General features: G+C 40.3%; 1 protein-coding gene across 1 annotated transcript in view; it reads left to right on the plus strand.

Moving 5' to 3' along the window:
• The window catches only part of LOC308114727 (exostosin-1a-like), a 36,885-nt gene that overhangs the window by 17,867 nt on the left and 6,501 nt on the right, over window positions 1–12,517 (plus strand). Inside the window, exons 2-5 of the mRNA XM_080471836.1 lie at window positions 6,421–6,514; window positions 8,586–8,693; window positions 9,720–9,839; window positions 11,947–12,079. Coding sequence (XP_080327962.1) covers window positions 6,421–6,514; window positions 8,586–8,693; window positions 9,720–9,839; window positions 11,947–12,079 — 455 coding nt within the window. The remainder of the gene's footprint in view (window positions 1–6,420; window positions 6,515–8,585; window positions 8,694–9,719; window positions 9,840–11,946; window positions 12,080–12,517) is intronic.

Below are 12,517 nucleotides of genomic sequence, written 5' to 3' on the forward strand. Positions count from 1 at the left end.
GTGGATTGGTGCATTGGATTGGTGTACCCTTTTTGCTGCAAGCTCAATAAAACCACAACTATCATATAATGTTTCCACATTCCTCAGGGATTCGTTTCTATGGAGGTCTATTACATTTTTCCGATACTAGAAGCCAGCTTGCTTTCACATTGGAGTGTGTGGGATGCTGTTGTATTCAATATCAAGACCATGTGTTTGAGTGGCTTGTAATTTTGCCTTTGCTTGTCTGAAAATATGAGGTGTGTGAAATTATAAAGGGAAAGACTTGGAGCGTTTTTTTTTTTCTTCAGTTTTTGCATGACAAAGTAAAGGGTCTTATTTTTTCCTCCCGCCTGTCACTGTGTGTTGAACATGTTTTTTGTTTTTTTTTACCCAGTGTGCAATCTTGCCAGGGAAGAAAGCAGCTGGCTCTACGAGCCACAGCTCGTGTCTCAAACTGATCTGATGTGTGTCATGATCAAATTAAAGCTTTATGTGTGTGTTTGTTTAGTGTGTGCCATTCTTGACATGGGTGGCTCTGGCTGTGTGGGGCTTGGATATAGGATGCAGTTGTCAGCTGCAGCGTCCCCCCTCCTCTTTCCCCTTTCTCATCCGATGACACTCACTTTCACTCAGGGCCTTTCAGGCTGAAATTCCTCTGGCTTGAACTCACGATCCTGGCAACAGCCAACTGCCTATCAACTTGGCTGAACTGTGACAGAAAGGGAGGAAGCAGAAAATTAGATATGAGGTTCGTATGGAGTGGGAAGCGGATTGTGAAAGCGAGATTGTACCAGAGTTGCCTTCAGAATCAGCTCTGAAGTTCTTGGTTGGGGATGGTTGAAATCCCTGTTGTGGCAGAGAGTGCATTTGGCAAAAAATCTAGCCAAGCCTGCTGTACAAGTCGCAATGACCTGCTGTTGCAACCCCTTAGAAATATGGCACTTTGTTAGACACTTCTGTCCTGGACAAAAGTAAGACCGCTTACCTGCCTTTGTTGAAAATCGGTCATCATGTTGCTTTCTTGGCCTATCATTAAATATCGAGTGTGAATTAAATCATCGAACAATATGAGTGAAAATCACATTGTGTGAATTACTTTTCTGATTTTTGGGATCATGTTAGGATTGTAAGACCTTTGACCCTCATTAATTCAATAGAGCACCCCAATGTGGCTGCAGCCCTGCATCCTCGGAATAGGATGGATCAATGCTTTTCTCAAGGGGATTAATAAAGTATGAGTTAATATAGTTGTTAAATTAGTCTTTTGGAATCACATACCAAGCTATATGTATTGAGACACTAAATGAAAAACCTCACTCTCACATTGCTATGAAGCCCCTGCCTTCTGCACCAGGAAATATGCAGCACATGCAGGGATTCAAGCAAAATCCAAGCCTAATCTTTGATGACAACAGACTAAATGAAATGAGTATCCTGACTGTACTGTACATATATTGTCACTTTAAATCTCTTCAGCATTTTTAACCTAAATGCTGGCACAGCTACTCGCTCATTCACTCTCATATGCAGTTTAGTGTACAGAAATACCCACTGCTCTTACAACACACTCCTTTCACCTCTTTTTATCTTTAAAACAGATGTGAATACTGATGAATATGAGAATCCCACTGCTTCCTTCACCAATAGATCATAAAAAAGTACATTTTGTACAATACATTCAGAAATGACAATAAAGACTTGAATTTTGCCGTTTCATTGCTTCTGACTTTCAATCCAGGATTACATTCTAAAGTGATTTTCACGGTACAATGCAGAACATAACTAGCAAAGTTAAACTCGAAGATGATTCCTCTTGTTTTGCTTCATCTCTCAAAATTTAATAAAAGAAAAGCTGGATTTGTTCGGTATGAGTTGATCACCTGATGCTGTTTGCATTCTGGAAAAGTTCCAGTACCAGTTCTTCTCCAGACGTTTTTGGGATAAAAATGTTATCTCCATCCATCTTTCCGTCGGTATTCATGTAAAGATTACTACTGCGCGACTACAAGGTGGCGACTACTTCAGCACAATACTAAATAGTCTGACGGTGTGCGGTTGCTGGTTCGTTCCCGTCACACCACTTGAAAGTGTCACCGGTGGCTGCGCCGCCCCAGGGCAGAGGGCAGTTTGGGGGGCGGAGGGGGGCAACCCACATGAGCAGTTTGACTTGCCACAGGGCAGCTGAAGCGAAGCCTCCGTTGACGGCAGTCCTCGCTGTGAGTTGTTATGTTGTAAATGTGTGTGGTCTCTTGCACAGATTATGAGAGACAAAAACATTGGCTGTTCTTCTGAGTCTCCTCCAGCACTTGACAAAGTGAGCCGTGCATTTCTTCTTCTCGCCATCCACTCCTTGTTGCTAGGAAACTGCTTGATCTTTTTTTTTTCTTGACCCAGCTCACTTCTTGCTATTCTTTTCTCCTTCTGAATCACACTGTGTTGCTTTCCTGCAATAATAATAAATGACATTTAATTAAATCCATGAATTAATAGATTTAGATGGAGGTGGCATATCAGTAGGTCCCTTGAAGCTTTAAAACTGAAGACGTGCCATTTTACTGCCAAGTGCTTTCAAATTTATATTATTTTCCTTTTCTTTTTTTTCCCCCCTACAAGAGACCAGGAAAATTGAGACATGTACTCGGAGTGGGCTATTTCATTATTGATCTCAGCAGTGATGTTAAAATAATGATGCCGCATTAGTACGGTTCACTCATCTCTCTCCTCTTGTGGATGCAGAGAAGTGTTTGCATCTAGAGTGAAACTTTGGAAGGAGTTCATGCCAAACGGCACTGCTGCAGCTCTCAGTTTTCATGTTGGTCTTGAACCTCAACACCTGAAGTTAATTTTATTTTTTTTCCTAATCCATTACAATTTGCATGGATGCAACACTAGCACTTCACGTATACTAATTACCATGGTGTTACTCTAGTTTTGGCCGTGTGGGTTGCAGACCTTAAATGTCAGCTATGCACCTGATCTCTTCCCTTCCTCCCACATTACACCCACTGTGTTCAGTTGGTATATAAAGGCAACAACGGCTGAGGAAGTGGCACCCACTTGGAGCTGAAACTGAAACATTACAAGTCATTCCACAATACTTGGATGTTTTTATTTACTTGAATCCACTCGGTTCTCGTCCGCTCTCTGTCACTCAAGGGTACAAAGTGGTCACACGACATAACTGCCAGTTCAGAAAATCTGGTGTTTTCTGACCAAGAGGAACTGCATGGTCAGGAAATGTCAACATTGTGGCCGCCCTGATTGAGCAGTTGGTCGAGTTTAAATCCTCAGTGAATTCTGCAGCCACCACATGCATTCGGTCAGTGTGTGTGCAGCTTTACAGACGCATTATCTGCTTTTGTTTGAGGGGATTTTTTCCCCGTTGTATATTATCTTCAGCATAAACTGCATCAGGCAAAACATGTTTTAATATACCTGTGATTTCACTCACAAATCAGTTGGTTTTCGATGTAGATTGACAGGATTCAGTTTAAGCTCTTTATGTTGATATAGCCTTTTGCTATCTTTCCATCATACTATTTTTAATATACCGTAAGTAAAACATCAGTTTTAAATTAAATCAGGATGTTGCAAGAAAGATCAAGCTAAGCATTATATTTTAACTGTTCTATTACTCTGACCAGTCATTTATTTTTCTCACCAGCAGCCATCTGCATGTTGGAGCACTGAAAATATGGGACAAAGCAGGATTTGCCTCATATCATGCACAGTTAATTGCTGACAGTGCCGCGAGATACAGAATGGGACTAACTCTTCGCTGACATATATCCACTTTTTTTCTCTCTCTCCCTTTTTTCTCTCACAATAAGCTCTGTCTGTTGTGAGCTGACATGCGGTGCACTTGAAAACCGTGCAGAAAATGCTCTCCAAGACACAAGTTGGTTCAAGAGGAAGATGTTTTTGAACACTCATCCTTAACGTCTCCAATGACATGCAGTAGCATACTGTGAAAATGCTCCTCCCCACAGGCAGCCATCTGGAAGAGTAGGGAAGAATGGAGGTATGTGGGGAGAGGAACATCTGGTCTTCTCAGAGATTGCAGTGACAGGAAATATGATTAATGGGAGATTTACACCCAGCCAGACCCAGATACTGCACCTATACTTTGGTTTTTATATAGGCCTGTAAAGCAGTCAGTTATTACATGTCTGTTTGGATTATTTGTTTGTTGTCCTTAACGATGGCCATGTGATGGAGCCAGATTGATGAATTAGTTAATGGAGCTGGAGATAAGAGTAACATCTGTGATGTTACCGAGTTCATAATACGGTTTTAAAGTATGCAGACTTTAAAACCGTTGTAATACTCTGGTCTACTAATGTATCCTGTGTTAATAATGGATTTCACTCTGCATCATAGTGCTACATCTGCTATATCGGGCTTAACTATTATTCATGTGCTTTTTGTGGCTGTTAAGCTCATCCAAAGTCACGGTGTCTAGCTGTTAATTGAACATAGTATGGGGGATTGTCCAGATGGGAATTTCAACGTCACCCAAAACTGATTGAACAAGGTGCTCGTTTGTGTCTCATATACAATAAGGGGCAGGCTTACGTGATTTTGCACTAAATTACTCGAAGAAAGAAAATACTTGCGATGTATAACAACAACATTTTTAGTGTGCAGATTATTGGATTGCATCAGGAAGAATTGATAAGTAGTAACACTCGAATATCTACACCGAAATTGGCACAAACCGAAGTACTGTACACGAAGTGGTCAGTAAACCAGTAGTGACTGAACTTAATAAATGTGTTTACAGAGTTTCCACAATAGACTTTGATAATTTAAGGCCTGAATGGCTCGTTTAACGTAAACATGCGGAATGGTCACAATAACATGGAAGGATATTTATGGCTTCACTTATTTCCAGAAAACTAATAATATTCCATAACACTGCAAAATGAAGTATTTGCTCATGTGAAAATATTTACATCGTGATTTGACGATACTGATGTGCTTTTATGTGCTTCACATGCTTATCTTTTTTTAATTCTCACATTGGATTATTTCGTTTATTGTAATTGCTTCAGAAAAACGTCTATCGAAACTAAGTGCAAACAGCAACATTGATAATGCCGGAAACTCAATGAGCAATAGATTTTAACAAAGCATTGGCAGAAGAAAAGCATTGGTTTTACCTTTGTGCATTCGACATTGCATTAAAAAAATAAAAAAATCTGAGTACAACCATCCATTAGTACTTGACAAATCCCCCAAATACTCTTCCATATAACGCAACTACTTTCAAGCAGCTCTAATTGAGTGCTTGGCAGAAAAGTTCGATAATACCCGGTCGTGGGTTTGATGATTTACCTGTAAATGGTTATTGCAGTGGATCGGCCAAATGGTCATTTGTATGGTAATTTCTAAAGACAGCCCAAAGCCTTAAATTGACCTTCTCTCCTTTGCTCAGCTTAGTGGCTTGATTAAAAAGAGCCCACATAAATATCAAAGTCCTTTCAAGGGCTATTTTATGTTGCTTGGAATGCAGTTCGTGTTTCTGCTCATGCCCCAATCTGCTCGTGCTCCGCTTTTCTCAGTTACACTTTAAGTGTGTGTCTTGGCTGTATAGAGACCCGAAGAGTTGAAGTGGTTGAGTTGATGATCAGGCCTGTACAGGACTACACCTTTTTTTTTTATCGACACTTAGCTGCACTCTTAATGGAGCACCCCGGAGTTAAGCCTCAGGCATAATAAATCAGTTCACACGCACGCAATACAGGAGGGTCTTGGAAAATAGCCTCAGGCACCGGCGGTATACAGTTTCATAAGTTTTCATGAGCCACTCCAGCCTTGTTTTAATTCTCATGCGAATGTTAGTCGGACTGCAAAATGTCCCCCCAAAACATCGAGCAAAAGACACTTTTCTCGTCCTCCGTGAAACCCAACCGAGCGAACAAGAAGAAAAAAGGCACACATTTTCGCACTCTCTCCAGCACTCACGTAACATTGACACCGAAGGAATTCCAAGCAGCTCCTTAATCCAAGCAAGTGCTGACTGAAGCTTAGATTGGATGGAGGTAAAGCGAGTGATGTTTAGATGTACGGGTGAGAGGGCGCGGGGGTTTAAATATAGGTGGTGAGAGGGAAAGGGAGGGGGGGGAAAAAAAAAAGCTTACATCAAAGGACAGGATTTTATTTTTTTTTTCCCCTGAAATTACAGACACTTTCCAGGTATTTCATTGTGAAAGAGGTTATTTTATGTTTCTGCTGCTTTCCAGGGAATGTTTAACAGAAATCTTGGGGTTGTCTCCTCAAAGCTAAAGACATTTATGAGATATTAATTTATAGATCTGTTGTAACAATATCAATGCTTTGTGTTTCTGTTGACATCTTCTGTTTGTTATATGTATACGCTTATGATGGGTTTCTGATTTCTTCTATTTTCTTTTGCTGTTTCCTCTTCTTCTACAGATATGACTACAGAGAGATGCTGTACAACTCCACATTCTGCCTGGTTCCTCGAGGACGACGACTGGGGTCTTTTCGCTTTTTAGAGGCTTTGCAGGTCAGTGACTCTTACAGGTGTTATTTATTGCTGCTAATCGCAAATATTTTTAGTTCTTAGTCTTTTACACTGCTTGTACTATCGTATTTAGTCAATGCAGAGCAAATCATTCATATTCTTGAAGAGTTTGTGCGTCATTTAGATCCAGTCAGATGCTGGCCGACAAAATTGTATATCTAAAAGTACCTCAGTTCTCCGGTTGCTCACTTGGTTTAATAAGAGACGCATGCAGGAAACTGCCAGGAGCAGCCGGACATAAAACTTCGGGTACAAGTTGGACCACGAGGAGAAATTTGTAAGTCTTGAAACTGTGTGTCTGGTCATCAATCAGTGCTTGAAAATGGGACAATTGAATGACTGAGGTGCTTCCTGTGGCTTATACTCATCCACTTCCAGTCAGTTTAGCGCTGTGCAGCTGGTAATACTTAAGCTTCCTCTGACTCAGTGCAATCACTGCTGTTCCTGCTGTCTTGTTTCCCTTTTTGTTTGCGTCTTTCTCGACCCTCATTCTCCTTTTTTCCATTCCTTTCACTTTCTACACCCACGTGCTTCAATAATGTATGTGTGTTTGAGCACTGATAGATTTCCTGTGCTCTTCCTCATTTTCCTAGCTGTTTGTACTCTCCTCACATTTATGATCTAACTTTGAATCTTTTATTGGTAGAAGTTTTCAGGTCTTAAACATAAATATTTAAATTCATTTTTTCATACACAGTATGTGAACAAGTCCCCATGTTGTTGCTATTTAACCAATTGGCTACAGTGGCCGTTCAAATATATAATAAACATTTAATGGTAGTGGTTATTTTATAGTTTAATAGAAGCAATTACTTCTTCCCTTGTGGCGCCCTGTAGCGGCAACACAGCAGGTGAAAAGAAGCCCATTTTTATGTCATGATGAAATGAAAATCAGCCATCAGCTGGACTATTTCCTTTTTGTGAGTGACATTCGTGTCAGACTCAAGCAAACAGAGGTGATGGTAAAACCAACAGAGGAACAGGGATGGTTTTTTTTGAAGAAGATTGATGGCTTCAGAGTTTACAGCAGGAGACGGGCAGCGCCGCAGTAGGGAATAAAAAAACAAAATAATTACACCACAGGGGAGCAAGGAGTGAGCCAAAGTGAAACAGTGGACTGATGACCAGATCGACACAGGAAGCAGTGTGGCTGGGCTTGAGTTAGTATGCGGAGGTTTACTGCCGAGTACGGCTGCTACATGGCCGAGAGGCAAGAGCGTGTCCGTCAACTCACCAGGCAACAGATCTGAGAGAAGACGCGAACAATGAATACAGTCAGTCTGTGATTATTCCCAATGGCCAAATGGGATTCATTGCTGTGAACCAGTGTGCAATGAAGTACAGACGTTACGCAACAAGGCAAAGGGTTATTACTTCTGCATTTGCAAACGTTGTTAACCAGAGTGTTGTCAAGTTGATTGCTCTGTGTGAATACAGAGGTAAAGCACAGCAGCCTTTCAGCAGATTGCTGCCTTCACTAATGACACCGAAGAGATTAGACGAGCTCTGCAGCACTGATGCAGGAATGTTTGTGCCTGGACATACGTGTTTGTACAGTGTGTGTTGCGACCAACGGGGGAATGGTACCCTGCTTAAAAGATTATGGGGTCCTTCACTGGAGGTAGGGTTCTGTGTTGCCCAGCTTCACACAGGCAAACACATCCATTGTTCTGCCTACACTCAGAGACGAATGGGTGAGTAGGCACACAAGGACACATAAACTCTTTAGTGCAATTTCCACACCACTTATTATATTGATAATTTTTATGAAGCTGTGCTGCCTCATCAATTTGAGTTGTTCATCCAGGTGCTGCCGTAACTGACTGCGTTCATCCTGTTGTCCAAACTGCTTGATTTGATTGGACGATAATTTCGTCTATTTTTCTTTTTGATATTGAGTGTATCATTACTGATTGTGACTAAAGATTTATTCAACTTCTGCATACCACTGACTATAAACTGTTATTGGTATGAGTCCCGTCGGTTATTGTCTTCAGTTTGCCTTGTTAGCCAGACACACATGTTGTCCCTCTATATGCTGTCACTTTCGCAGGCTGCTTGTGTGCCAGTGATGCTTAGTAACGGCTGGGAGCTTCCCTTCTCGGAGATCATCGACTGGAACACAGCAGCTGTGATCGGGGATGAAAGGCTGCTATTACAGGTGGGCCACGTTGAAACATGAATCAAGAGACCTAACGTAGTTTCATCAGCAAAATCTGTCCGTACTAAACTGACACATTACCAGTTCTATTTCTCGCTCTCTCTCTCTTTTTTTCCCCCTCAATATCCATGCTTGATAGACCACAGAAAGTTTTCAATCGTGGTCAAATACACTCGACATTATTTATGTAAAAGTGCAGATATTTGCATAAAAGGCTTTGGTGATAAGTAAAGAAGTTGAATTGATACTTTTACAAAGTTAAAAGAAATATATATATACTCAAATACTAAAATAAAATGTTTTCTTTGCCTATTTATGCACACACAGCTCTACATATTTGCACACCCTTATTGTAACTATTGTTATAGTAATACTGTGTATGTTGGTATGTATACAGAAGCTTCATATCATCAGCAATGACACAGATCTTGATTTAAGCCATCATACCATAATGCTTTTATGGCATTCATAGTATTTTATGTAATAAAAATATTTTTAAAGGAGTCTGTGTATATAATCAATATTAATGTAACATAATCTCTCATAAATTTGTCAATTCAGCTTAAATGTTGATAACTTGTGATCTTTTTACTGTAACACTGTAGTAACAAGGCCCTTTTTTGATTGGAAGTGAGATTAAGTACATATGTTTGTGATTAATAAAGAGTGGGCTCAGAGTTAAAATGGCCAGAGAAAAGTAAAACCTCAAGTAATGCTGATAAAAATCTACTTGAGCCTAATAAAATGAAAATACCATGTTGTTGCCAAATCTGTTAATGAGGCAGATGGATCTTCCTTCTCATTTGTACAAATGAGCGTCACTTCTATCCGAAAAACATTAAATCACACATTTTCTTTTCATTGTTAGGCAGCATTTGTTTAAGTCTTGACTTAATTTGAACTGTAAAACTTTTAGATTTAATTAAACAATAGCTGACACTCAAGTATGGTATAAACTTGATCCTGTTGTTCTTTTGTCTGGACCACATGAATAAATAAGTTAACCCGTGTTACATGTTGTTGCAGATCCCCTCAACAGTACGCTCCATCCACCAGGATAAGATCCTGTCCCTGAGACAGCAGACACAGTTCCTGTGGGAGGCTTACTTCAACTCTGTCGAGAAGATAGTACTGACCACATTGGAGGTACACACACACACACACACACACACACACACACACACACACACACACACACACACACACACACACACACACACACACAAAAGACCATGAAATATCTTTTCCCAGGCTGCGTAATGAGGCTAATTCTACCCAAAACGATGCATGAAATGTTTTCTTTTGGGTTGATCAATAGAAATCTGTTGGAAGACACCTCACATAATTTCCGTTGTCCTTGTTGTCTTCTTAATGCTGGGATATTTTCAAGGGCAGACTGCGTGTGTGCAGACTTTACTATCATTATTTACAGTGACTCTATTCCAGACCAGAGTGAAAAAGGAGAGGGATGATCTATATTGTCGTGCACTGCTGTCATGTTCTTTTGGCTGCATCCTGCCGTGGCTCAGCTATCAATCATTTTAGTAGTTTGCTCCTGTCAGAGTCCATTTATGTGTATTCTTCCTGTAGCAGGCCGTCACACTGCTCCTGGGCTAGAATTACAAACAGGCGAGACGAGAGCAGAAAGGAATGGAAAAGGAGACGCAGACAAAAACCTGCCTCGTCGATTTCTAAGCAAGGCAGCTTTTTTTTTTCTTTTTTTTTTTTTTTCTTTTTAATGCAGTTTAAAATATGGTCAAAAATTTACTCGTCTTCAAATTTGCTTGCGAGCTTTGCTACCATGTCCACATTTGTCAAAATAACTATCTGAATCACAAATGGAGAACACGCGCTTATCAAATCACTTCCTCCTTTTTTATTCTATGGAAGCCTTATCGCTGACTGCAGCGGACACCGTTAGCAGCTCTCCTGAGATGAGGTAGGGAGTCTGAGCGCAGGAAGGCAGAGCTGGAATTTCTCTGTCAGCGCGGTTGAGTTACCGCTGCGAGAAGCTGATCTCAGATGTGTTTACACTCGGTATCAGTATACTATACTACAGCATGTGGCCAGTTGCATTTCGGCTCCAGCTGAACTCTCCCAGTGAGCTTCCGCGGTCTGTACGTTGAAGATATTTTCCTGCAAACATGGGAAAAGGTGAACCCCAGGCATCGGTCTGTGACTCCGTGCTGTAAAAGAAGTAAACATGGCACTCTTTGATCTGTCTTCACCATAGACCGTGGCGAAGAAGAAAAAATGGGCTGAATATTTTAACGAGTTGTCTTCTCACTGTGTAGGAGTCGTCTTAGTATTCTAGTGGGAGGCAGATAAAAAGGTACCTGTTGTTAATGTTATATTATAAAACGAAAAAAAAGATAACTTAAATTTTTTTTGTTTTGTTTTGTTTTTTTGATGGCATGAACAATGATTTTGTTTAAAAGTACCCTTAACTTGGCCTGTCACCACTTCCAAATGGGTAAAAACACATTAAGTCCAAACTATTATGCTCTAAAATGTGATTTAAAGACTCTTCTCAAATATACAGATGCTTCTCTATTTCAAAGCTCAGGTTCCACTGAAGATTTTATCAAGTCAAGCTTGCAAATGGAGTCTTAGAATTTCCCAAATGTATTTATTCATTTAAGTATAAAGGACCTGTTTTCACTTTGCCGTTTCATGCATGTTGTATCCATAATCAATCATAATTAAAAATTGGAGTCACCAAAGTCTTGACGGTTTCTAACTAATAAACTTGGTTAAGCAGCCGCTGTTTCTAAGGGCCTATGGCACTTGAGCTCTTATAAATGCAACCCTTGCTGAATCCAACAGTTGCATCGAGAAATAACACACTTTATTTAATACGTGCAACACTGAAGCGATGTGAATTTTGCATTGGTCTAATTTAAACAGGCAGATTATAGACGGCAATGTTTGTAACACAACCCTAAATAGGCTATCGTGAAGAATGCAATGAAATAGAGAATAAATAATGGGATCAAAGAAATCGGTTGTTTCTGAAAAGACATGACGTGAGAGCGTAAACTGTTTTTGTTTGGGTTTTTTCTTTTTCTTTTCTTTTTTTGAATCGTCCCACAGCAGTAGGTAGCTGTCTGTTTGAAATGTGCTCAAGATAATTGGAATCTTGTGACCCCCTTTTCTTCTCCGAGTTGAGTAGAAATAAAAGATTATTGCTCAAGTGGGTTTAATCAACTAGCAAAATGTAGTGAAACTTTAATCTTGTCCTCTCCCCTCCCAGATCATCCAGGACCGGGTACTTCTGCACACTTCAAGGAGCAGCCTGATGTGGAACAGTCTTCCTGGAGGTCTTTTTACGCTGCCTCAGTACTCCACATGCCTGAGAGACTTTCCCTTCTTCTACTCGAAGCTCGGTCAGTAAATGAATCATGCACATGCTAAGAAACATGTTCGTGACACACCCTTAGGTCTCTTTAAGTCATTTCTATTTCTGAATAACCCGGCAAACAGCTGGTGTGCAGCAGCTGTTAAACACTTATAAACCTGTAAATTACTGACAAGCTTTGTGATCTGTGTTTATTTTTTCCCGCCTTGATTTGTCACTAAAAGGCACCAATTAGACCTGCCTTGTCAAACTTCTGCTTGTTTAATTTGACACGCATGTGACTTGTTGACACTGGGATTCAGTGCGCTGTCACTTTTATCCTTTGCAAACGCAATTAGACGTATTCACCTAAGATGTGTTTCACGTAAACACCGCTTAAACTAATCACAGATGCATTAACCTGCCAAATGTGTTGCAGATTAACATTTCATTTTGGTTTGGAAGATCTGGTTATACTGATCAAACT

The sequence above is a fragment of the Lipophrys pholis genome (genome assembly GCF_963383615.2).
Source record: "Lipophrys pholis genome assembly, chromosome: 9".
Lineage (NCBI taxonomy): Eukaryota > Metazoa > Chordata > Actinopteri > Blenniiformes > Blenniidae > Lipophrys > Lipophrys pholis.